The 26011-nt window shown below is 46.3% G+C and overlaps 1 protein-coding gene and 1 pseudogene across 7 annotated transcripts in view; both read right to left on the bottom strand.

Annotated features, from left to right (window-relative positions):
• The window catches only part of TRAK1 (trafficking kinesin protein 1), a 163448-nt gene that overhangs the window by 73156 nt on the left and 64281 nt on the right, over window positions 1-26011 (bottom strand). For all 7 annotated transcript variants that reach the window (XM_039837410.1, XM_039837411.1, XM_039837414.1 and 4 more), the window contains one exon: window positions 4275-4469. Coding sequence is in view for 3 of the 7 variants with exons in the window: in XM_039837409.1 (XP_039693343.1) it covers window positions 4275-4469 (195 nt within the window). In the remaining 4 variants the exon portion in view is untranslated. Of the gene's footprint in view, window positions 1-4274; window positions 4470-26011 lie in introns of those variants that run through there.
• Window positions 22446-22564, bottom strand: LOC120582466 (uncharacterized; annotated as a pseudogene).

Genomic DNA, 26011 nt, shown 5'->3' with positions numbered 1-26011 from the left:
GCCCTACACACGCTCCCTGGCCTCGTGTGAGCCACCTGCACGAGCTAGGACGGCCGCTTCACCCCAGGCCTCTGACGCCCCATTCGCACGATTATGGTTGGACTTGATTCATGGGCTTTAAATTTTTTGTTTAAATTTTTAAAAATGAACATGGTAGAAGGAGCTGGTTAATATGCAGCTTCCCAGACGAAGGTCTCGAGAGCTTCCTGCGTCGACCAAACCCAGTGCAAAGTCCCTAGTTAGGCCATGAAAGCAAATCAGTCAGCCAGATGGTTTTACTGCCTCAGCCAGAGAATCTCAGCTGGAATTCAAACAAACCAAGTTCACGAAAGATAACAGGTACACACCAGGCACCCTATAAATACTTGGCTGATTTATTATGGTAAAAGCAAACAAGGCAATGATGTCTCAAAACTCTTATCTGCTTAGTAATCTCTTCTTAAGAAAAAGATCATTCCAGGTAGACTCAGAGGTGAAGCGTGCAGCAGGTCCTATGCACCTGAGATACACAGAGCTTTCTTTTTCTGACCAGTGCTGCTTAACTGAACAGTTACACAGGCTGGCCCCTGGAAAGGAAGAACCAGAAGGAGCCAGAGCTACCTGCGCACCAACACAGCAACCTCCATGCCTGGTGTCTGCTGAGTGTTACATGACTAGAAAGGTCTGTAGTCATCTTCACCTGAGACCTACAGACAATGGGCTGGAGGCAAAAATCACAGGAAAGGAATTAAGCTACACCAGGCTGAGTTTTACTTGAGACAGTGGCTTTGAGGAAAAAAAAAAAAAAAGAATTTTGAACATGTTGGACTTGTGTTATATAAAAAAATAAGTTATTGACATATTCTGAACCCAAGGGTGTTTTTTTCCTCCCGTTTTTACCAAATGAGCTTTATTCTTAAACTAGATTTTTTCCCCCTCATTTGGCTACTTTGAGAGAGTGGTTAAGATACGGAGTCAAACCAGACAACCTAGGTTTGAAACTCAGCATCCCATCTTGCTAGCTATGTGACTTTGGGCAAGCTTAATTTCCTGAGTCTCAGTGTCATCTGTAGAATGAGGATAACGAGACTATTTAAATCAGAAGTCACTGTCAAAATTAAACGAGAGATGCGTGAAGCATTAAAAACAGCACCTAGCACAGAGTAAGCAATAGGTGCGTGAAGCATTAAAAACAGCACCTAGCACAGAGTAAGCAATAGATGCTGCTTATTTTTCCTTCCTGTTGAACCGTTTAATCCTAACTGGCCCATCTTTATGGGTACATTTGCTTTGTGGGTCATTTTCATTTTCTGTGTGTCTCAGACTTATCCACCTGATGATGAAAGTGTTGGAATTTTTCTGAAATGCTCATTCTACCATTTGGTAAAGGGGGATGCCCAGAGCTGTCTTGCCACTTGTCAGCAAGCCAGGTGAGGGGCAAAGCATCGTTTCTCCACTCTGGGGGGTGACACGTAGGAATGGGAGTTGAGTACTACCCCAGCTCTGATCTGTGTATAAACAGTATGGATGACCCGTTCATCCATTGGTCCTCCTATGGGGGCATATCAGAACACCCTGGAACACTGCTAATCCCCACTCCCACTCACAATAGAGAACCACTGCCTCAGTTGATTCAGAAAATAAATCTAAAACGAATGAGGGGTTATACTGTCTTCTCAAACACCTCACAACGATTGAACACACCAGTGAGGCACAGCGTTGAGTCACAGCATCTCTAGGGTTACGCACATGTAAACAAACAAATGAAACCACATACAGAGCAGGGCTCCTAACCCGTGCCTTCTACTGACCCCTCGGCCAGTTTGGCAAGGTTCAAAGTCCTTTAAGAAGACATAAAATAAAGTACAAAGAACTATAAAAGAAACCAACTGTATTATATAATGCGGTTACTAAAACTTAGAAGTTTGTGACATATATGTGCTTCTTTATCAATGCCTTATGTAACAAATCTATCGCACATTTAATAACGAATGTGATTTCAAAGCAATGTTGACTGAAGGTGATATTTCAATCATGATATGAAAATATCTACGATTTCTACTGGTGACGAAGTCACAGGTCCTGCTAATACCACTGTGATTTGTTTTCTATGTTCACAATAAAAAGAAATGCTGCATTTCAGTTAGAAGTTAATGAAAATAAAGACGCACTTTTTTTTTTCTTGTACAAGTTCGTAGAATCTCCCATTTCTCTCTCCAAACCCTTAGGGGGTCCTGGAACCTCAGTTTGAAAGCCCTGCTCTAGAGGGTGCCATATTTAAGAGTTAACACCTGATCACTCATTTAATCGCTATTTAGCAAATATCGACTTTGCTCTAAGCACAGGCACCACAGAGGAAAACATGGAATTACGGTAAGACTTGGAGGCAATCAGGCTCTGAGAACTTCGAGAATCTCTGCTCAATGTTTATTTTGGTTCTTCCGGTTTTATTACAAATTGTGTTATCCACTGCCAAAGCCATGAGAATTTTTTTTCTCTTCAATATATATAAGTGAGAGCAAAACAAACAAGCGAGACATAATATCTGTTCATGTCTACTGCTCAAGGATTTTAGAAGCTGTAGATTGGTGCCATGGGATAAATACTGTGCACCCCCCACACTTCTGTTTCTTTAATAAAACCAGCTCTGCCCAAACTGTAGACATTTTACAGGGGATAAAATGAGGCAATTCATATAAAAGTTCTCTGAAAAGAGTGAAATACGGCCCCTGAATGGTGTTCCAATCACACTGTGAACATAAGTGATTAATCGGTGTGTATATGAGAAGGGACCCGGGAGCCTCTAGTAGCAGAAATGGCCATGAGGGGCCCTGCAGAATCATAAGGAAGAGCAAGGAACAAATAGAAATTTCCAGAAAAATAGTTCCGTTGTGAATTCTACCGTGAAGCAGTCTGAAAGAACCAGATATGGAGCCTACCAAGGTTCCTAGTCTGGACATGGTTTTCCACACAGTTCACACTGGTCCTTGGCAATTCAGATATCGAGAATAAACAAAAGTCACTTGCAGAGAACTTCCTGTATGCTACGAGACACACCAGAAGTTCTAAAGCTTCAACTTGAACCTTAGTACAAATCTAGCATGCTTCATATTTGCCTTGGTGTGGATTATTCTATCTTTATTCCTATGAAAACTGATTATCTCTAGCGTTCACAACAGACTATATGGTTTGTGTTAGGTATAAAAATACAGGTCAATTTAAAAAAAATTCCTTTCTAATTAATACCTACTAGGGAAAATGTGAAAACAGCCTCAGATACACTCTAAAGAAGAAACTTGCACTTCTGACTTATTTATTATAACTGATTTCACAAATTCAAGAAAATTGGAGATTAATCTGTAGAGAAAATAATTACAGAAAACTCTACAGATGCATTATAAACTGGTTTCAAACCAAGTCATCTCCAAGTAAAAGCAGGATTGTTGTACTTTTTTAAGGTGACACAATGATACACAGATATGTAAATGACATCATTTTGAAAGTGACATCACTAATTTCGACCAGCCTCAAGTTAACTTGACTTTTAAAGCCAGAGGTGTCAAAACAAAAGAGAAGTGGTCTGTCCTACCCATCTCACAGGGTTGCCATGAACTTCTAAAATTTGTCTACAAAGGCACGTCTTGAACGAACCTCAGAAACATCATTAGTATGAATTTTTAAAAAATCACATCTACAAAATCAGGTTTCACGCCCTTGTCATCACAAACACACTGTAAACGCAAAAACCGCCCTGTGTCCTGCTGGCCCTGCCAGATCTCAGCTCTGCGGCCCTCGGACATGTATGGTTTGCCACTGCGGGGGCATTCGGAGTCTCCTGAATAACCGGCTTAGTGGGCTTTCACACAGAAATCCTCAGCCTTAGCACACACGTCTGGCTATGTCAGAGAAATACTGAGCGGCCACCTTGTTCCCAATACCTTCCGTTTAAATGCAGACAAACTCTTTCCCAACAGGAGTTTCTGAAGACCTCACATGGTACTTCTGGTATAGAGAGAAAATGGGAGCCTTTTCAAATTCTTCTGTACAAGTAAGACAAAGCTGGTTCGCATGGAAATGTGTACCTGTTCCCCACTACTCTCAGACTTCTAATCAGAACACTTAACATGCAGGCCTCGTATGTGGCTAAGCCTCACAGCCACGTTTCTTTGAGCATCTTCCATGGACGGGAGGCCACAAGCCTTGGTAACCTGTACATGATCTCATTTGAGGTCACGGCTAAGGACTGGTCATCACAGTGCCATCGCCACACACTGCCATCGTCAGAGACGACTTACGGAAGTACTTCAGGGTCTCTTCAATTTGCTCGGTCGTGAGGTCAATGTTGGCATCTGGAGAAAGGAGGGGTGTGTGGAGCCAGTCGTCGTGGTCATAACCGTAGATGGTGTCGGCTCTTAACTTATAATGAGGCAGCTGCTCCTCCAGCAGGCTGATGATCTCGACTTCCGGAAGATCAGTGCTGTTGCACACGTCTAGAGAAAAGAAGACGGAGAAATAAGACCCCAGATCTGCTTATGTCCTTGCTGCTGCTAGCAAGGGACTCTGTGCCCATAGCAGGTGTCTTCATGTATTTACCTCCAGCATGTTGAGACCAGATGAGGCCATATCAAGGCTCTTTTTCCCATCTAAATCCTATTCTATTCTATTCTGCATGCTTGCTGCCAAGACCTACCTGAAATAGTTCTTGCTGTTTCAGCTGTCCGCTTCCTGGGAAGTGACACCAAAGTTCCTCTACTTTCACCATCTGGGCTAAGTCTTTCTGTCCAAACCTTTCTCTGGCCATTCTCTCTCAATCATCCTACACTTAAGCCAAACCAATTATAATTTCATCAATATGCCTAATTTCTTTTTGCCACCATTTTACCACTCAAGCTGTCCCTTCCATGTAGGATTGTGCTTTAATTTATTCATTCATCTGTTTATCCACCTATAATTCCTCCCATCCATCCATCCATCCATCCAAATATATCTTGAGTACCAGAGACACAGGTGATGCAATGGTAAACACAACAGCCCTGGTCTCGCTTTTGCAAAGCTTGTGTTCTCATGGGGCTTCCAACCATTACAGCCGCAGATGCCCCGCCATCAAGGCACAGCTTAATACCGCGTCTCCCCGGACATACTGGTGTTTAATTCTGCTCCAAGCAGAATTAATATGTCTTTCCGCCTCTATACGGTCTGCCCTCTGTATCCACAGGTTCTGCATCCACGAATTCAACCAACCATGGATCAAAAATATTTGGAAAAAAAAGTTACAGTACGGCTGACACGTATTGTGCAGTTAGGCCTACGCTGGCTGCATCTGTACAGAACTAGTACAGACGTTTTTTCTTTGTTATTATTTCCTAAACAACACAGGATAACAACGATATCCACAGTATTAGGTATTCTAAGTAGTCTAGAGATGACTTGAAGCATACAGGAGGATGCGTGCAGCTTATATACAATTTACTGTGCTATCTTATATGAGGGACTTGAGCATCCGCGAATTTTGGTATCTGAGGTGGTCCTAGGACCAAACCCCCATCGGATACCAAAGGGTGACCGCATTCCCATAGCATGTTGTCAGGACTTCCATCACGGCCGTTACTCAGTTCTGTCTTCTAGGTATTTTAGCATCTGACTCATCTCCCCTGGGAGATGGCAAACACCTCACATTCGTCACTTCGTCACACTCGACATCTCGCATCATCACGTTCCATACACGGTTGTCCTCAAATCCACCACCGAACCCTTCGCGTTCCTGGCCCGGACCGTGCTTAGGGCCTGTGCGACGATGCTGTGGCAGTGATCCGATCCATATGAAGCACACGAAAGCCAGCAGGCCTTTTAGTTAAATTGCAAACATGGCAGCAGGGCAAAAGTACCCAGGACAAGAACTGGACTCACACGACTTGTCTACCCCCATGAAGAACGAAAGAATACCAGAGGGGAGCGGGGAGGGGAGAGGGAGAAGCGGGAAGGTAGAAGGGGTAGAAGGGGTCAAATATGTGGTGACAGAAAGAAATCTAACTATGGGGGGTGAACACACAGTGTAAATATATATATGTGTTACTGTTTAAACTGTATGGCTGAAACGTATTGGATTTCGTTAACCAATGTCACCATAAAAAAATAAATTCATTAAAAAAAAAAAGAATGAATAAAATAAATGCTAACGGGGGACTGTTAATTATCTGTCAACAATTCTGACATCAATCTACACCAGCCCATTTCACAGAAAGTACTCAGGACCTGTGAGTAGCGGTAGTTTTGTCAACACAGAAAAACCCAGGCACCAAGGTGCACAGGGCTGGACAACAGAGGAGTTAACTGGGTGTTTTGTCCCAGCAACGAGCCTTGGAGGAGAAAAACCACTCAAAAGCTAAGAATATAAGGGGGGCGGGGTGGTCAAGTCTTAAGAAGGTTGTTGCACCACATTCCTGCCTGGAAGCAGGAAACGAAGGTGGAGGATCAAGGAAGAGGACAGAGCTTGTGATTCAGTCCCCAGTCCCTCTCCAAAGTTGTAAGGAAGGGCGGAGAAAAAAAAAAACACTCTCAAGGTAAATAAAACCCAACGGCAAGGGGAAATACAGAGCAGGTGCTGGCAAGAGATCAAAATTATGGGTGTTTCTAAAAGTTCGTATCAAATTAAAGGAGAAAGGTCCAGCCCTAAGCACACCAAGGAGATGAGGGGTGCAAAGGCCGCGTAAGTCTCAGGGTGCTCCAGGCTAGGGGGTAGCTCATGGAGAGCAGTGAGGGCCTACGGTGGGGACTGGTGAAGGACGAAAGCGGGCACAGCAGGGTGGATCGGTCCCGTTGCTCCCCTCTCTCCTCGAACCCAGGCAAAGAAGGCAGCAGGGCCCCTACATGGAGGCAGAATGTGGAAACACCTGTGCCCAGAAGAGCAGCTATATCCAAACTGACCCAAATCCCCCAGTTCAATAAGACCACACGGCAGGCAAAAAATAGACGCCATCACAGGTAAAGAGAACGAACGTTCAGTGACCCTTAGGGCAGGACCCCAGTGAAGGCCCCCGTAGCTGCCCCTCCTGCCTCCGACGCCCCACCCGCTACTACCCCTTCTCGCTCAATTCAACACGCAAAGCTTCCTAGACAGGATTCTGGGAGTCAGCTTGTTTTTTCAGGTGCTAAGGAAAGAGTCTAAGTAGCAAGTGAAGACCTTGGGAATTTAACTCTAAAGTAGAAGTTGGCATCTCAGCCAACTGAAAACCACACCAGTGCCACTCTGCCACTCTGCAAAGGTCTGTCGGGAACAGAAGTTATGTCCTCCCCCAGGCCAGAGCCAACGGCCCAGCTCAAGACAGAAGACACCTCCTTACTTCTTCTGCTTTCCCAATAACAACAAAACACCACTCGAAAGGTTCAAGATGGGCCCACAACTAAGCAAATACTTCTTCCTCTCACAATCGAGTGAAAGGAAGTTCTCACAAAGCTCTCGGTTAGAGGCCTCACGGCTAGAAAATGGCTGCCACCTGACGGAGGGGACACGGGGTCAAGGAGGGCTGATGCCAGCCGGCAGCACCACTCGGCTAAACACAGATGTGCTCCCCAGCGGGCAGAGCCAGCTGTCCAAGGGGAACAGGCAGGGGACCAACACATTCCTACGTGACATACCCACACAGCAGGCTGAAATCTTCTGGCGTCACTGCTGTTTGGTGGTAGGGAAGGCTACAGGGCCCTCCCCCCCCCCAAAAAAAATCCCTTCTAAGAATAACATGCCTCTTGTGAGCACACTGGCAGCTGCTCAAACGCCGAGGCTTGACCTGTCCTTCCACGTTACCAGGGCTGAAGGTCAACCTATTTACAGTGTGGCTCCTTGTGCCCAAGAGATATCATTTTCCTTAAAGCATATGATGACCAGCGAGATAAAGTATCAAAAGGGGAAGCTGTGCCAAAATGCCCTTTTAAAAACTGTATATTTGATTTTTCCGTCACGTGACCAGCTACATAAACACCAGCAAGTTTTCGGCTGCCTGGAAGGCCCAGAGATTTAGGACACAGGAAAGGATTCTAGAGACCACCCAGGGAGCTCTCCTTGACCCTGGCTGCAGGGCCAGAGGCCTCAGGGACCTCTTGTGAGGGGGATGCTACAACTGGTTCTTGGAGAAGACACATTCAAGGCCTGAGGTTGGGTTAAGCATAATAGGAGAGCCTTTAAGAATCCCCCAGGAATGCTTTCTCCACGCCAAGCACCAAGCCAGACACCTGCAGAGTGTCTCCTGCCCTCTCAGCAGCCAGAGACGTAGGTAACGTTTGCTGCTTTAGAGACAAGGAAGCTGAGATTCACAGGGACCGTGGAATAGCTCGCTGATCAAGGTCACACAGCTATAACGTGGCTGATCCTGTAGGAGGAACCTCAGCTGTCTGACTGGAGGCTGTGTTACCCGCTCTGCCATCTGCTGCCCATCTCTCAGGCGGGCACACCAGTTAGGCTGGGGGATTCTCAGGATATTCTGAGTGGGAGGTTTCTCTTCTAAACAGGTAGAAGACTTCTTAAAATGTTAGGGATGTTCAATTTCACACTGACAAATGAAGGGGGTGTCGAAATGATGGTCCCTTCTAGAGCACTGGAAGCAGAGCCAAGAACAGAAGTAACTTTTCTGCAGAATCAAGAAGGATCAGGGCCTGAGAGGGACAGTCCTGTCCCCTCCCCTGGAGCTTCATGGCATAAAAAGACACCGCTGGCCCAACCTGGAGGAAAGAGCCCTTCACGCAACTGGTCATCATTCTCTGAGCTGCAACTCGCATCATTAACAACCCGTAAAAATGTGTTTCTGGGTTAGTCTCAAATGAGGGGCATCGGCCTCCTGACGAACCCTAGACCCCAATAGGTCCACGGCTTCAGGCGGATCTGCAGAAACGACAGCCCAGGACGCACTGACCCGCGTGGCCTGTCCAACCATCAAAAGGCCAGGCCTACCCAGGCGGTCAGGAGGGACTGACCCTCATCATCTCCCTGTTCCACAATCACTACCACGGTTGCTAGCCAGGTTGCTGGCGGCCCCACCTGCGGAAAGGTGCTTTTTAAATCAACACATTGCCCTGCTTTAAACAAACAACTCCCCGTCCTCTATAAAGCGTTTCATGATACAGCCCACACCTTCCTAGGATACAGGCCACTGGACAGAGATCTCCCGATCTCCGATTTCCGATTCCTCCTTTTGGGGATGTAACCCCCCAAGGTGTGGCCGGGCACACAGTCACCCAGCTGAAAACGACAGTTCCCAGCTTTCCTTGCAATCAGGTATGTCCACAGGCCTGGTTAACGGGATGTGAACAAAACTCCCACGTTGTGCCCTTTCCATCTGTGGGACTGCGGAGATGGGGCTGGAGCTGGAGCCATCTTCGATCGTACTAGAAAAGGCAGCGAGCCGGGGAAGACCAGAGTGACCCTGGGTGCCTGGGACACGCGGGTGGGGCGCAGCACTTCCGGCCACCTTCTACTTGGCCTATTAAGAAAGAAAGAAGCATCTACCTTATCGAAGCCACTATTATTTTGATCTCTGTTGAAGCAACCAAGACCCAAACAGCCTTTCTCATCAAGCTCGGCCTCCGCCATTTTCTCCAACACCTTTTCTGTTAGGCCACACCGAGTTCTCACCATTGTCCAAACACATTTTTGCAGAAATCTTGTTTTTTGTTTTTTTTTTTTTTTACGCCAGCTCTTCTAGCTGCCTAGAATGCCCTTCGCTGCCCAGCAAACTCCCATTTCGAAATATCGCTCAAATGTCCCCCTGTATTTCAAGCGTCCCTTGCCCTCTGTCCTGTGGCTATGTCTTTAGTACGTGGCTTATTTTACAACAATGTTATAAACCTTGTCTGTTGCCTCGTCTCCACCAAACATGAGCCCCAGGGAAAGCGCTCTGAATCACCCACCTTTACCTCCAGCTGGGCAAAGGTAAGTGCGAGTGTTGCATGAATAATGGAATGGAGAGAGGAAAGAATCAGCAATGGGTGCGAGTCTAGTCCTGCCCACCCAGGACGGGTGAACACCAGCCTTCAGCTGTGGGGGAGGTGGTGCTATCTGGCACCAAGGTCTTGTTGAGCCCCTCTCAATATCACCCTAGGTCTTCATCCAGCATGGAAGAAAGTTCCACGGGAAGGTGAACGTCCCCTCAACCACCTGGCAAACGCGGATCCAATCCACTGCCCAGCATTCTTATGGCACTAATCTAGAAGCAAAACACAATGAGTCTCTTCACCTCTTCAGAGCCGTAACACTTCCTGGGTTTTCTCCAAGGCAAAGGTTTGGAGCAGGTCCCTCTCTGGAGGATGAGAGCATCATTTTGGGCTGCGTTGGAGGTGGGAGAGGGTGCCGGAGGCTGCTCAGCGTCTGGAGTGTCTGGGGCTGTAGATGCAGCTGCGTCCACGTTATGCCTGACTTGGGCTAGAAACACCCCCAGACAGGGGCCAGAAGGAGACCCTTCCAAGAATTTGCACTGATACACAGGTGGTGACACGCCAGCTTCATGAAAACTGCCAGCGCCCAAGACGATGCTTATAGTTTACGGCAGAAACGGTAGCTCTAAATTAGTGTCTGACATTTAAAAATCAGAGAATCTCATGTAAAAATACAGATCTCTGGCCTCCAGGAAGAAGTCGGCATATTTAGGACCACGCAGTTCCCAGCTCTGAGTGCTGGCTGCCCCCGGATGGGGTGGGTTTTCTGGACCCCGCAGAGCAGAGAGCTGCACGGCTGCCAAGGGGCACAGTGTGCAAGTGTGCAGAAGCGCCGTCCTGGAGGACAGTGTCCTAAACAGTCGCCCGGGCCCCCAGAGATCCTGCGGAAAACAACAGGGCAGAGGGAAGCATAAAAAAGGGAGAGAGAGCAGTGCTGGACGAAGAGGAAATCTTAGTGAGAGAAAACTCTAGCAAAAAGCAGCAGAAGAGGGGAACAGAAGAGCACGGAGGAAGGAGGAAAGTCGGGGCGGACAGACCGCCAGGCGAGACAGCGGCGCGACTGCCCCCTGCTGGCAGGTGCGAGGCCCTGGGTGCAGCAAGAACGCCGGAGAGCGGACGGAAGGGAACGCAACGTCACCCTCTCGCTCCAGAAAGCCGCGTCCTGGCCTGTCCGGGGCTCAGCTTCTTCATCTGTAGAACAAAGGAACAAGGCTGCAGAAAAGCTCTCTTCTTACCCTACATGTCTCTTAGTGACCAGAACAGGGGCTGTGTCTGGGGACAGCCCTGCCCCTCGCAGCACATCCTGCTCTACCAAGAAGGCTCCGGGGGGCCCTGGCTGTGCTGACTTCTTCCAAGGCCAGGGATCCGTATTTTTACATGAGATTCTCTGATTGTTACACGTTGAACACTCATTTAGAATTAAAACAAACACAAAAACAAAAGAAACATCCGAGGGCCAAATTAAACACACGTGCCTCCAGTTTGCACGCCAAGATTTCCCGTCCTGGTTTCTCGCTCTGTGTCTCGGGAGAATGTTCTAGATTATGCTAACGCTGACAGTCAAGGAACAAAAGGAACCTGAACCCATCAAAACCAGGCACAGTCCACAACCCCATCTTTCTTCTATTTCTTTCTCCCCATCTCAACACGACCCCATTTCTTCACCCAGCAAGTTTCTACTTGGCCACAAGGGCAGTGGATCAGAAGCAAGACCCTAGGTCTGTGCTGGAGGGAGTTCTGGCCGGAGGCGGTGAGTGCCTCTCGTCACCCACCGCACCTGGCAGTGATGGCAAACCCGTGGCCAAGGTGTGAAGACACCACAAGACGACCCCTCTCCACTCGGCAAACCATTCTGTACAGGCTCGGAGACAATTCCTTTTTTCGAAATTATTAGGATTAAAGGGCACAGACTCAAAGACTCACGCACAGACCATGCTGGTGCTGGTGACACGCATGGTACTTTGTAACTGGTGCCTGACGGATGTCCTTCTAGAAAATTCCCCTAACCACAGGGTCACAGAATTTAGAGCCTTACCTAAGCATCTCCAGGGAGCTCAGTGTAAGCAATTACTCTCTACGCCACAGAAGTTGTGATTTTACGTGCTGCGAAGGGACCATTAGAGCTAAAAGTTAATGGCTCGATCGTTAATGAATGAAGACACTGTACTCAGAGAAGCTGAAGAGATGGCCACACATCACAAGCAGCCAGCAACAGACCCAAGACTGGGGCATGGCCTGCTGCTCGACCCATCACATGAGGGGTCTCAAGGCGTGGCAGTGCCAACCCGGACGCTGAGTCCTTCTCCACTGTTTACCCAGCACCCTGCCTGGCAACCAGAAAGTGCTCAATAAACATCTGCTGAATGATGCCAAGTGCATGAATCTTCTCCTGTATTTCATGGCTCTTGCACACCAGCAGGGGGTGCAGGGCAAGCTATCCAGGAACATGGTTTACAGTCCAGGACTTAAGGTCTCGAAAGTTAGTGAGACACCCAAGTCACTCCACCAGTGAGTGGCTGGGCCGGAGTCCACACCTGCCGGCTTCCTCCCAACCCTGATTCACACATGACTCGCTCCACGGTCAGTGGCCCCTTCCGAGGATGCCCTAGAGAAGAAACCTGCAAGAAAACATTCCTCCCTTCGCTAATTTTAGGTATTTTAGCAGAACTATGGACCCTCCCAAGGGCTGTGCGTGGGGGCGACGATGCCAGCGGGCAGGTGCCAGCGCACTGCAAACCCTGGCTTCTTTAAGAGGTGTGTCTGGATGGCTCCTGAGGCCCCGCCCTCAGACCGCCTGGACCCGGATCTGCGTGGGTAGGACCCAGGAACTCGCTTTTATACCCAGGCCCCTGAGAGGTTCTTGCACACTGACCTTTGAGACCTGCCCATCAGCCCCCTGAGATTTTAGTTAACTCAATTTGCTTTCTTAATTAAAAAAAAAAAAAAAATCAGTAAGTGAGGCTTGTGGCTTAACACGCAACCAGTATGTCCATCCCTCGGCTCGATTCCTCATGTACCACCTCCCAGCTCATATCCCAGCCCCAAAGGGACAGGTACAGTCTCTTTTCTCTTCCTTTTCTGCTTTGCACACCCCCACCGCCTCCCCATGACCAGGGACCCTTCGCTTGCTTGTAAGTAATAAACGGAGGGGTCTCCAGGCAAGGGACGGCCAAGCAGAGAAACGGAAGGAAAGGCCAAACTACACTGCAGAGACAGAAAGGAAAACTGACACTGGGGAGTCCCCTGGAATGGCGGTGGCCTTAACTGTTGCTTCTGCCACCAGAAGTAACTCTTTCTAAGAAAAAGGATAAATAGCTACACCGGTTCAAGTCCCCGGAGACTGGGTGTCAAGTTCTGAGCTATCACTTTATCACCCATGAACACCAGCTCCGATGATACACACCGGGCAGGAAACGGCCACCCGCTCAGCAGCTCCGTACACAAGCAGGGTCTCTGACACGAGGCTAAAGTGCAAGCTTGTGCAAGCGAGTGTGGCAGAGTCCACTCGGACACGCTGGTGTATTGTGCAACAAGAGAGGGCAGGGAGAGGCAGGACAAAGCAAGGGCCCCAGAATGTCAAAACCAAACTCAGTGTGTTTCAGAAACAGCAACTCCCACGGGCTTCATATAGGATCTACCAAAGTAGCCGATGCTACGTTACAGGTTAGAGGGATTCGGATCCTAAGACACACAGCGAGAACTGTACAGACATATATTCCATTTTTAAATGGAAAATAATTGGGTGTAAGTCCAGCTCAGAGTTAAACCTCCAAAAAACGCCCTAAAACTGAGAAGTGTTACTGTTGATTTGAATTGGTTTTACTAGGAGATAAACACTGCCTACCTCTCCATGATCATCAGCTGACTCCTTTTCTTTAAACCGCTTGTGCGTGCACGCACGCACGCGCACACACACACACGCACACGCACGCACACGCGCACACACACATGCACGTGCTCACCACGTCTTCCTGCATGAGGCTCTGTGCCTCCCACCCATGCTGCTCATCTTTCCACCCTGAGATGCACCGGCTCCTTCCTGCCTCCAAGCCTTCGCTCATGCCGGGCCTTCTGCCTTAAACGCTTCTCCTTTCCTTCACCCGTCAACCACCCCTCTGCTCTCAGATCCCAGACAGCGGAACTTCCTCTGAGCCACCTTTCTAGAACACCTGGGCCAAGGCAAACCTCAAAGGTATCCTCTCTCTTGGCCTCCGGCATTTTCTACCAACCACAATTTGTCGTCCCTGATTCAGTGATCACCAGCTGTCTCTTCCACTGGACTAGAGCTCCAGGAGGACAAGACGAGGTCTGCTCAGGGTACAGAGCAGATAATAAATGCTGCAGAATAAAGTGAGGAAGGAATCTGGTTCTTAACAGGCACCTCTTGCGCTGGGGAGACCAACCCCCCACAAACACCGAGCAGGGAGGTGAAGACTCTCATGGGACTTCTGCAGGAGGCCTGGGGCTTTCACCAAAATGACACCTCTTATCACACACTGCACAAGGTGAGACTTGCTGCTCTTTCTTCTGCTCTAAAATAACCTCCCTGGGCCTCAAAGGCCTGCCTGTCAAATGGCAGGGCTTACACTCCACCTGTAAGAGGCAAGGGCTGAGCCAGACAAAATGTAACATGGGATCCTGGACTGGATCTTGAACCAGGAAAATAGTTTTGGTTTGTTTCTCTTTTGCTACAAAGCCGTGATTCTCCCTGGTCTTGCCCTGTAAGGGGCATGTGACAATGCCTGAAGACATTTTTAGACGTCACAACTAGGAGGGGGTGCTACTGTCCCCCAGTGGGTAGAGGCCAGGGATGCTGCTGAACATCCTACGGTGTACAGAAGAATCCCTGTGACAGAGAATTATCAGATTTACAATGTCACCAGGGCTAAGGCTGAGAAACTTTGCTTTCGAGTGGGACATTAGTGGGACAACTGACAAATCTGAATAAGGACTATGCTTTCGATAATAGTACTGTGTCCACGTCAGTTTCCTGATTTTGAAAATTATACTATGGTTATATAAGGGCAAGTTCTTGTTTTTAAGAACTATCCACTGAATTTTTAAAGATAGCAGATCAAGATATCTGTAATTTACTCACAAAAGATGAAGGTAAGGAGAGAGAAATGATCAAACAAATGTGGTAAAATGTTAAATATTTGGGAAATTTGAGTTGTACGAGATTTGCAACACATCTCTAAGTTTAAAATTAATTCGAAGTTTAAACATTAAAAATATTTTGAAACAAAACAAGTCAAGAGGTCGGTACAGATCATCCTGCCAGCTCACACTTCTATTACTTCACAGACATGGGATCAGAATCCACAGAGCATTTCACAGGTAAGCTTGCCATAGATAGAAGAGGAAGAGGAAGAAAAAAGCCTGAAAGTCATTAATTCCAAAACCACTTTAAAAATCTCATTTCTGTTTCCTTCACTTTTATTTCTCTCTCCTCCATATATGCCTTGGAATAACCACTGATTACATTATCAATACGTCACAGACATCTCTCCATGACAATAAATTTGGATCCATCTCCTTTTTAAAGGCTGCATAGTATTCCATTTTCAGTATTTACTACAATTCAGTGGCCCAATCCCTTATTCACAAACATTTCACACTTTCGTGATTAAAGAAGACTGAGATGAATATCCCTCTTTACTGAATCTCTTCAAACATGTCCAATTGTTCTCTTACGATTCCTAAAACTGAAAATTGCAGTGAAAAATGTATATTCCTATTACCAAACTGATTTCGAGGTCGGCATACCAATTCATATCTCACAGGTCATCCAAGAATTTCTCACTATATCGTTTCATTAAACTTTTTCGATTTTGCCAATCTGACAACCACTGGCATCTTGCTTGATATTATTTGAATATTTTTTTATTAATGATAAAATTGATCTTACTATTTGCACTTATTTCTTAATTTAATACTGAACATCTTCATAGACATATTGGCCATTTGTAGTTCTTTTACAAGTTGATTATACATGTCTTTTTTCTCGTTTATCTCTGGAGCTACTCAATTCCTTATTATTGATCCATAACAAAGCTTTATATTAACAATTTATCTATCAAATCTATTGCCATTATCTTCCCCAGCTTGTCGCTTGACATGCAACCCTACTCATGGGTCATATTTCCCCCACACAGTAGAAAGTAAGACTTCCTACTACAAGCTCATATGCCATTGGTAAGGAGGGGAGCGATGTCAGTGTGACATGGACATCGATTTGACTCACATACAATCATTCTTCGGCACGGGGAGTCAAATAGGAGAATAACTTCAAACTTCGACAGAATGGAAAAAACCCTTTGGCTTTTGTGCTGTGCAGGACGGAGCCCTTTCGGCCTTAAAGAAGTTTAAAATAAGCTCTGCAGGTGGGGCCATCCCTGGGAGGTGCACCCCAGCCTTGCATGGTTTCTGGTTTGCTAGGGCGACACTTTCTCCTGTGCCCACCTTAACTGGAACCCCTGAGGCTTACAGCCCCCTCCCCCTGCATGCCTCACAGCCTTTCCCCTGCAATGTTTGTGTGGCTCCAGCCACAGGGAGCAGAGCCTGGAGTTAAAGTCACATTATTTCCCAATGTACAGTTTTTGTTAGTGTCCTGGTTACAAAGTGGCATAACTCCTGTTATTTCAATTTTCAGAACACAAGTTTTTCAGGACTAAATATACTGTGTTATAGCAAGACTGCCCATATAAAGTTTAACTGTTGTATAGTCAAACTGATCCATCTTCATATTCCAGCCTTGATGTCAAGCTTAGGATGGCCTCTGCCATCTCAAGGTTATTAAAATACCCAGCAATATTTACTTCTGGCATTTTTATGTCTGCAATCCTGACATTATCTCTCCGAATCATCTGGACATTCTTGGGTTTGAAAGAGTTTTCTAGGAATCCAGTTTACTTTTTATAATAACAAACGACAGCGAGACAATGCAAACATTTACGCGCTGCAGCCATCGCCAAGCATTTATGCCCGCTATCTTGTTTAATTCTAAGACTGGAGCTCTCAGAGTGGAGAATATTACCATCCCTGTTTTACAGAAGGAGAAACTAAGGCACAGAGAGGCTGAATAACTGGACCCATACCAGTTACTAGTAAGGAGTGGACCTGGTTTTCTAACTCAGCCTGGACCCAGCAGCCACAGCTGTGCTCACATCCACGCTGCCTCTGGCCCACGATCCCCCGGTCTCACTGATTAAATAATTCCTCCTCAGAACTCTCCTTTCTCTAAATTTTCCTCCTATTCCCAACTTCTACTCTCGAGTACTTTGCTTTGAGACTTCCTAAGACACAGCACATAGCTAGAGCTTTGCTTTTGACCCATTCTGAGACTTTCTCTTCAAACAAGAGCATATGGTCATATTTCTGTCACACCTCCTGGTGGCTCCACTTTCTTGAGGTGTCACTGCTTGGCAGCCATTGGTTTTGCAGAACATTCCAGATTTCTTTTTCTTCTAGTGATTTAGGACAGAGCTTCCTCAAACGGTGCTGAAAATGGAAGGTTCCAGTCCAGAGTGGCCTCCAGCTATGTGCTACCATCACCATTTAGCCCTCGTGCTATGCAAATAACATAATTTTCTTGTGTGGGTCATATGTGAAAGATGAGGGAACACTGATTTCAGAGGTCCGTGTCAGATCTTTAATTCTGGTCAAGGACGCATGGTAGGCATTGCTAGTGACTTCTCACTTTCCATACTCTTCCACTTTCCTTAGTATCAAAGTCCTAAGCCCCCTGGGACGATTGCATTTCTGCAGCAATGTGTGTAATCACGGGGTTGAGTTCTGGCCAGTGAGATAGCAGCAGTAGTATGTGAGGCTTTTCCAAAGGCTACCTTTCTACAGCTTGGAACTTGAACGTGATGGCTGAAGCTTCAGCAGCCTTTTTAGACCATGAGGTGACCTTAAGGATGAAAACCACAATTACTGGAACTGAAGGACAGAGGAGCCTGGGCCCCCGAGGGCGGGCTGGGCTGTACCAGCACTACAGAGCCTCCCTCTGAACCTCTTTTATGTGAGAGAAAAATCAGTCCTATGAAATGAAGAAACTGTTCTATGCAGCCAAATCTAAGCCTTACTGATACAGGTAGTGATCTTTAAATTTTTGGAAGTCAATCTGTATTTCTCTCATTATCCATAGCAAAAATGGGACAACTTACTTATATTTCATCTCACAATCTCTCAGGTTTTGTTGCTCCAATAAGCGGGAGAGTTCAGATCCAGTTTCCTATTTTCAAATTATTAACTTTTTACACCTACACTTGCTTTCTATTTTCCGGAAACACTTATACTTAATATTTGTAGTTAGACTAGCTAAGGCTTTGAGGCAGCCTGAGTTCAGGGCCCACCTGTCCTCTTCTCCCCAGAGTTAGCTCTTACTAGGGGACAATGGAAGGCAGTGAGCATCAAGGAGTAAACTCTGAGCTAAAGAGTGAAATGCTAAATCGAGAAAACTTTATTTTATTAATAGAATAAAATTTTGAGAGACCACAATACTTACTGTGCCTCCATCATTCAAAGCAGTCACCTGCCTTATTGTTAATTGAAATTATTTCCCCGAACAGGAAATTCTGTTTATAAATGAACAATGGTTACTTTTTCGAAACAGCAAATGAAATCACCTAAATATTAAAAAATTTCCAACTCATCCAAAAAAAAAAAAAATTATTATCTACGGCCAGATAATAAACGGTTAAACAAAACTGATCAAAGAAATAAAACCTGGCGTGATTCCATGTTACTCGGCCAGGCTTCAAACCAACATAAATTCAAAATGTAGAAAATTACAAAGGACAACCTCCTACAAAGAAGGATACTAATGAAGAAATACAAAGCTATCATAAAGGGAAAATGTTAAAACTATGTTATCAAGTGACGTAAGACAATACACAAGTGTCAGTAGCAATGAAAGTGTCTATTCTAAGTACACTTGACTAGCACGATGGCCACTTGCGAAGGTCCCTTGCTCTGTTCTCATGGGCAACGGTGAGCCTTTCGGAGCCAAGAAAAACAAGGGCAGCAGAAACCAAGAGGTGACTTTTTCTAAGCTTATTAAAAATGCATCCACATTGGGGGAGACGGGAGAAGATTAGGGTGTGACCACTACAGAGTCTTTTGGGGTGATAAAAATGTTCCCAAAATTTATTGAACATTGCACGACCTGGTGAAGATACTAAACACCATCAAATTATGTACTTTATATGGGGAAATTACATGGTATGTGAATTATATCTTAATGAAGCGGGCACACTCACACACACACACACACATAAATGCAACTACAAGGAATGTGAAGACGGGGTTGTTGAACACACCTACTTTCTTTAGTAACCTGGCTAAATCTCTGGAAAACAGAAACACTATTCATGAAAGAAAAATCAGAATCCACCAGAAAGGTGAATTGCCTTCCACGTCATCTATTTGGAAAGCCCAAGGAGCTCCTAATACCTTTTTCAGACATTGCTACTGAATATGGGTTAAGCAAAATGAGATTTCATGCTTAGAGACAGTAAGTGTTAGCCGCCTAAGGAATTCAGTGATATAGGGCATCTGTTTACAACTTACTCGTGCTAAGTGGATGGGGTACTACCGGACTCACCAAGAGCCCTTTGAATTTTTTTTGAATTTATCCCAACTAAAAAGGGATATTTCTCTCTTGTTGCTAAGTTGATATCCTAATACAGATCAATCCTTGAAGGTCTAGGCCAAGAGTTCACAAACCACGGCCCATAGTGAAATCCAGCCCCTGCCTGTGATTATAAATAAAACAGCTGGACCCATTCCTAAGGGATTAACTATGGCTGCTTTCAGTTACAACAGCAGAGGTGAATAGTTGTGACAGAGACCATGCGACCTGCAAATCTAAAATATTTATTCTCTGGTCCTTTACGGAAAAGTCTGCCAACCCTTGCTCCAGGCCATAAAAGCCCGCATCCTTCCTCTCCCACCCACACCCACCCCGATTCTCTACTCCAGCAGGGCTAAGAGCGTAAACAGAGGGCCTAGAGGTCACTGACACCGGAGACTTTCCTGAAAACCACCTGTGTATACCAGCCATTCAAGGCCACTCCTGTCACCTGAGGATCTTCTAAAATCCAGGCTGTCCACTTGGTCCACCATTCTTCCTTCACTCCCCACCCTTGCTAAGGGTCACCTGAACGAAATGTCATCTCGTAACTCTGCGACTTTGAGCCAGGCCATGGACCTTGCTTTGGCAAGTGGAATGCAACTGGACCTAACGTACTGCATGCCCAACCAGAGGCTCTGAATGTCCCTGTGTGGCTGAGTTTGTCCTCTTGAGCTCTTGTCCTCTGCCAAGAGAGGTGTATGGCCCAGAAACAGCCACTGTCCCTTTAGCCGAAATCCTCCAATGAGAGACAAGTGGCACAGACCTGATTTGAAGGCCAGGCGATCCTCAGGTGACCTACAACCACAAGCAGGTAATAAACATTGCAGCAGCCACTATGGATTTGGGAGCTGTTTGTTACCCAACATTTCTCCTTCAAAATCTGACTGATACACATCTAATTTAAATCATGTAAAGTACCACCGCTGATAGCTAGAAGAATAAAGTTCATCATGAGGGACTGAAATCACACTGTCATCAAGATCCCCTATGAAATAGTCTAAGCAAGAAAGACATGACCACGTTTGGCTCTCATAACGTGCTCTCTTCCAAAAACAACTTCTAGAATTAGTTCCGGCAAACAGCAGATGAGGTAGAATGAAATAAAGGTAAATGGATCAAGGCTGGAGAGAAGATTGAGTTGGGGGTGGGGATTTCTTTTGTTCTGCACAACTGAAGTTATCTGCCTCATCTGTCAGAATCTCCAATTCCTCAATCTCTTTCAAAACCGGCAAACCATAGGCATCCAGGTTTCTGGTCTCAAGGTTAAGGCTGCTGCTCCTGTTGCTAGCACCTCCCTGGCCCACTAGGTGGTGCTGCATGCGCACCTGGACAGGCCCACTCCCTCCTGCCTGGTCCTGGGAAGGGAAGCAGAGGGGGCACCAGAAGACCTGCAGGCTCTGCCTCAAACTCAAATTTGCTCCTTCCCATTTCTACTCACCATGAACCCCCACATAAACAGAGAGAAACAGAGGTGGAAATAACACTGAGCAATGGGATTCAAACCTGCAGTTATAACAACCTGAATCGTCTGTTATGAGGTTTGTTCTATACCAAAAAATACATATATATATATATATATATATATATATATTGCGTCATCTTTTCAACCATTAAGGAGCAAGACCTTTCTTCTCTCCCACTAAGGAGATTCAGTTTGGCCCACACGCATGTTCTAACATAGAGATCAAAAACCAACTAGGGTTGAAAAACTTCTAGAAAACGAAGATTTGCGTCCTGCCCTGAGCTGGCTCACTTGGGGGCTTGAGTTGGCATCAGTGTTCTCTGGCTCCTCCGGCCACGTCCGGTTTGTTTTCTTCCATCTTTTAAAATCCTGGCTCACTTGAGGCTCATGCTGCCCCTTGCTTATGCTCATCTGTCCACTTCTCTGTCCTTCCAGACCTGTGACATCAGGCTTGCAGTCAGCCAGGCTGTTGTCACCACCCCCAAGCTAGACACCATCCAATTCCTCACCCTCCCAATTCCTGGACCTCCCACTCCGCCTCTGCCAGCCATACCTGGGCTGCCTCTGAAACCTGTGGTTCAGAGGCCCCCACCCTGACTCTGACCCCCACCCATGGACCTCTCCATTTCTATCACCCCCTTTCCATCCACCTGGAATCCCACAGACCATTGCTTCAACTACCCTCCCTCGACTCTCCATGGTACTTTCTTGGCACTCACGGGACAAAATGCAATTCTGGATGAAACCAACTGTGCCCCTTATTCTGCCCTGCGGCCGGGCTCCCAGAGTTATAGGGGAACTCACAGAGCACAGTGAGACTGAGGGAGAGCCCTGGAATGCCATGGACGCCCATCCTCAGAGGACCTGCCACGCTAGGCACTTGGTGTCCTTCTCAGACACAGTGCAGGGGGTGGCAGGGCCGGACGCGAGGCGGGCTGGATCAGGTCTGAGGCAGCCTCTCAGCGGAGCAGTAAAGTAGGATGCAACTGCCTTGCGTGCAGCTTCCAGTGGCCCAGAGGGCGAGCTGGCGGTTCTCTGCGTGTTCTCGCTCCTTCCTTCTCTCTCTCTCGCCCTCAGGGGTTGGTTCTCTCCCCTCCAGACGCACAGACCCCAGGCCTCCCACTTGTCTTCAGTTCCTCTCCCTTCCCGCTCAGTGCCATCTAAGAATTCAGAAAGAAAGAGGTGGGGGAAGGAGGGGAAGAAGTGGGGAGAGGGAGAAGGGGGAAAGAAAGTTGGAAAGGAAAGCAAAGTTCTCAGAGATATTCCTCTGGAAACCGAATGCTCACAGGCCCCCCCGTGTCGGGGCAGCTGCCAGCATGACTGCAGTTTATTTATTTATTTATTTATTTTTTTAATTTTAATTTTTTTAAGGCGAGGCAACCCTTGGTTGACCTCACAGATTGCAAGGACCTTGTCAGCTTACAATCTCTTATTTTTTATTTTTTACGCCTACAGCACCTGGTCTGCCTAGGTGGTCTCCCATCCAAGTACTAACCAGACCCAACTCTGCTTAGCTTCCGAGATCATACGGGATCGGGTTTGTTCAGGGTGGCGTGGCCATAGACTTAAATTTTATTTTATTTCATTTCTATGGTGACATTGGTTAAGGAAATCCAATAAGTTTCAGCTGTACACTTTAATGGTAAGGCATATATATATTTACACCTCCCATAGTTAGATTTCTTTCTGTCACCACAAATTTGACCCCCTTTACCCCATCTACCTCCCCTCTCCCTCCACCCCCTCCCCTCCTCTGGTAACCAATAGTCTATAGTCCATGTCTGTGAGTCTCTGTTTGTTTGCCCTGTTCATTTGTTGCTTTTAGGTTTATATCCCACATATAAGTGATATCATGTGATTTTCAACTTTTTCTGTCTGGCTTATTTCGCTTAGCATGATTATCTCAAGGCAACTGCAGTTTAAAGTCAGACCCCTGCGGGCCCTCCCAGAGCACAGCACCTATCAGTATGGGTCCAGTCTGTTTCCCAGGACAGAAGTCTGGGAAACTTAGAGACTCCAATCACAAAATATGCAGTGATCCTCATTTACATGAGGCAAGAGGTATGCCCAGTGGGTGATCCAAAGCGTGGCTCCTCACTTCCAGAATTCAGAAGCCAAGGTGACAGACAGCGAAATGCCAGAAGAGAATGATGGGCAAGTTCTGTACTAGAAGATTCCACTGTAAACTGGGCTGACTGGGGCAGCTCGACAGGAACTGAGAATTAATGCTGAGTCATAAATAAAAATGAGTTATAAATAGTTACTGAATTCCTTCCATGCACCACTGCACTAGGCACCAAAAAGGAATGACCACGCTGAGCACAACAACAACCCCGAGGCTCTCATTGTCGTGCCCATTTTACAGATGTAGAAATAGGTCCAGAGGCCAGATGACCAGCCCAAGGTCACGCCATATGTGCTGAAGCTATGAGGCACAGCTGGACCTCTCCACCCCAAAACAAACATGCTTTAGGCCCCAAACCCTAAGACGCCACCCTGCTGTCCCTTGAGAATAGTGACAGTCTGTTCAGGCTGAAGTATGGGGGTAGGGTAGATTTCCTGCAGGAGCGAGTTCACGGCACCATGAGAAAGTGCAGTGAACCAACATTCATTTATTTCTTCTCAAACCCTATGTATGTCCAATAAGATTTCAACGGAACTATTAGAATCAGCATAGGAGAAGAGCAACCTACATACTTTATTAAAGGGAAGGAGGCGGGAGCTGGCAAAGAACGGAGTTTTACCAGAATAGCTACTCCATGAAAACCTAAGGTAACTGAGATTCCCAGAAGCCAAAGCGAAAAGACACACACACGTCACTCACGCACACACCAAAAAGCCTCATTCTCTAATAAAAAGAAAAGTATACATAAACAGGAAAGTGACCAGGTCTAGCATGAACCTCAAGAGTTCATCAAGAAATTTTCGAGACAAATAATATAATGAGAAATATCTTTAAAACTATTTTTACAAACGATGAAGCGATGCCAGTCACTTCTATAATCAACTGCCAGTCGTTTGTAAAGCAGAGGCCCTGTTACAGGTCTCGGAAGATGTTTGAATGGAAAGCACTTCCATCGCCACAGAAGCTTCCACTGAACTTCCCACAGAGCTTCAGAGTTTTCTAAGTATCTTCACAAAAACAGATCACTCGCTCCCCCGCAACAAATCTCTCTTTCCCATCAGGCAAACAGAGAAACAAACTCTGCCTCCCCCAGACTTCAGAAGCCCTCAGGGCCTGTCGCTCTGTGAGGCCGCACCCCATGGTCTGCCAGCCAAGCCTCCTGCCACTCCCAGCAAACTGCACCGCCTCTGACAAAGGCGAGCAAAAGAACAAAAAGGGAGAACAAACCCAAAAAGGGCAAAGGAGGGGAAAATGAGAGAAGAGTCATCGGTGAGTCAAAGGTGAGCACCTTTCTGAAACACAGGTGGGAGAGTGTCGATGGAAGAAAGAACCGGATCGGCCTGGGCCCAAAATATGGGGGTGGTGGGGCATGGGGTCCAGGATGAGACAGCAAGAGACACAGACGGTGGGGAAGGGATGAACAGAAGGGAAACATTAAAACAAGAATGCCAGCTGCTGTCCTTCCTCCAGCCCCCTCCACTTACTAACCCGGCCACGGGAATCCCAGGGTTTCCCTCCAGACCAAATACAGACAGACAGATGGAGGATGACAGAGAGATAGACAAAGAGGCAGGAAGACAGATGCTAGATGGATAGACAGAAAGACAATAGTTAACAACAAAGAAAACTGATTAAGTGAGCACTTACTATGTGCCAAAGGCAAATTAAGTGCTCTGCATGCATTAACTAATAGTCCTCACAGCAATTCGGTAAGGCAGGCACTACAATGAGCCTCTTCTTCTCTATAGTTGGTCAAGTATAAATAAGAATGATCTGATTTAGAATTATGGAGGTAAAAATAGAAACTTAAGAATTGTTTATCCCAAGTCACCAAAAAAAAAAAAAAAAAAAATCCTCTAGGAAACAGCAAAGGATGCTCGACATCCACATGCTGAGAGAAATACAAACCGAGACCATCTGCTACCATTTTCTACGCATCGGTGGGCAAAGAGCAAAATGTTTTCTAACGCCCAGGGCGCACAGGCTGCGGGTCCAGGTGCTTTTCCACACGTTCTGCACAATACAAAAAGTACAACTTCTCTGGCAACACCCAACCCAATGCCGGCTCTCACAAGTGCATTCATCACATTATTTTTTTGGCTCAAATGTGTGGGAACACAAATATCCCCCGCAGTCCTGTTTGTGTTTGCAAACTACTGGAAACCTACATGGCTATCGACAGGAGATTCATTCCATCAATTCGGGGTCTTGCATGCAATAAAATACAGCCGGTAAGAATGGAAAGGTCTCTAATACACATGACTAAGTAGAAAAATTAAGGCACCAACTAATATGTTCAGTGTAGGTTCCCATTTATAGAAAACATTTTAAAGGGAGAGGGGACATTCATACATACATACGCACAAAAGTTTCAGAAATACACACAAGAAAAAGTGCTTCCTTTGGGAAGGAAAAGTACAGGGCTGGGAATCTGGTGGGAGTGGAATAACTCAAGGTTCGTTCTTGAAACTGTTTGCGTCGTTAGCGCTGTGCACTTTTTTAAGCCAACGCTTCTTAGGGCTGACACTAGGAAGCGGGCCTGGCCGTGGGTGGTGCCGCATGGGCAGCACCGAAGTTCAAGTCTTTTAACTTTCTGCAGAGACAAAACAGTCGAAAGCAAAACTTTTCAAGCTACGAGGAGGGCGGGAAAAAATGTTGGTGAATCTCAATTTGCATCTGTTTTCTAAAAGAAATAAAACAGAAAATATCCAAATGAATTGCAAGTCGCAAAGATGAGGGTATCTAATGGCATGTGCGTTTTGGGTCTTTGATGAGCGTGCGGGTCATGATGTGAAACGAGATTTTATTATTATTCTTTTTTTTTTTTTTTTTACCATGGATCACACAAAGCTTATAAAATATTGGTACTAGTTAAGAAAGTGGACCC

The sequence above is a fragment of the Pteropus medius genome, unplaced genomic scaffold (genome assembly GCF_902729225.1).
Source record: "Pteropus medius unplaced genomic scaffold, Ma_sr-lr_union100, whole genome shotgun sequence".
Taxonomy (NCBI): Eukaryota; Metazoa; Chordata; class Mammalia; order Chiroptera; family Pteropodidae; genus Pteropus; species Pteropus medius.
This window is presented reverse-complemented; position numbering and strand designations above follow the sequence as displayed.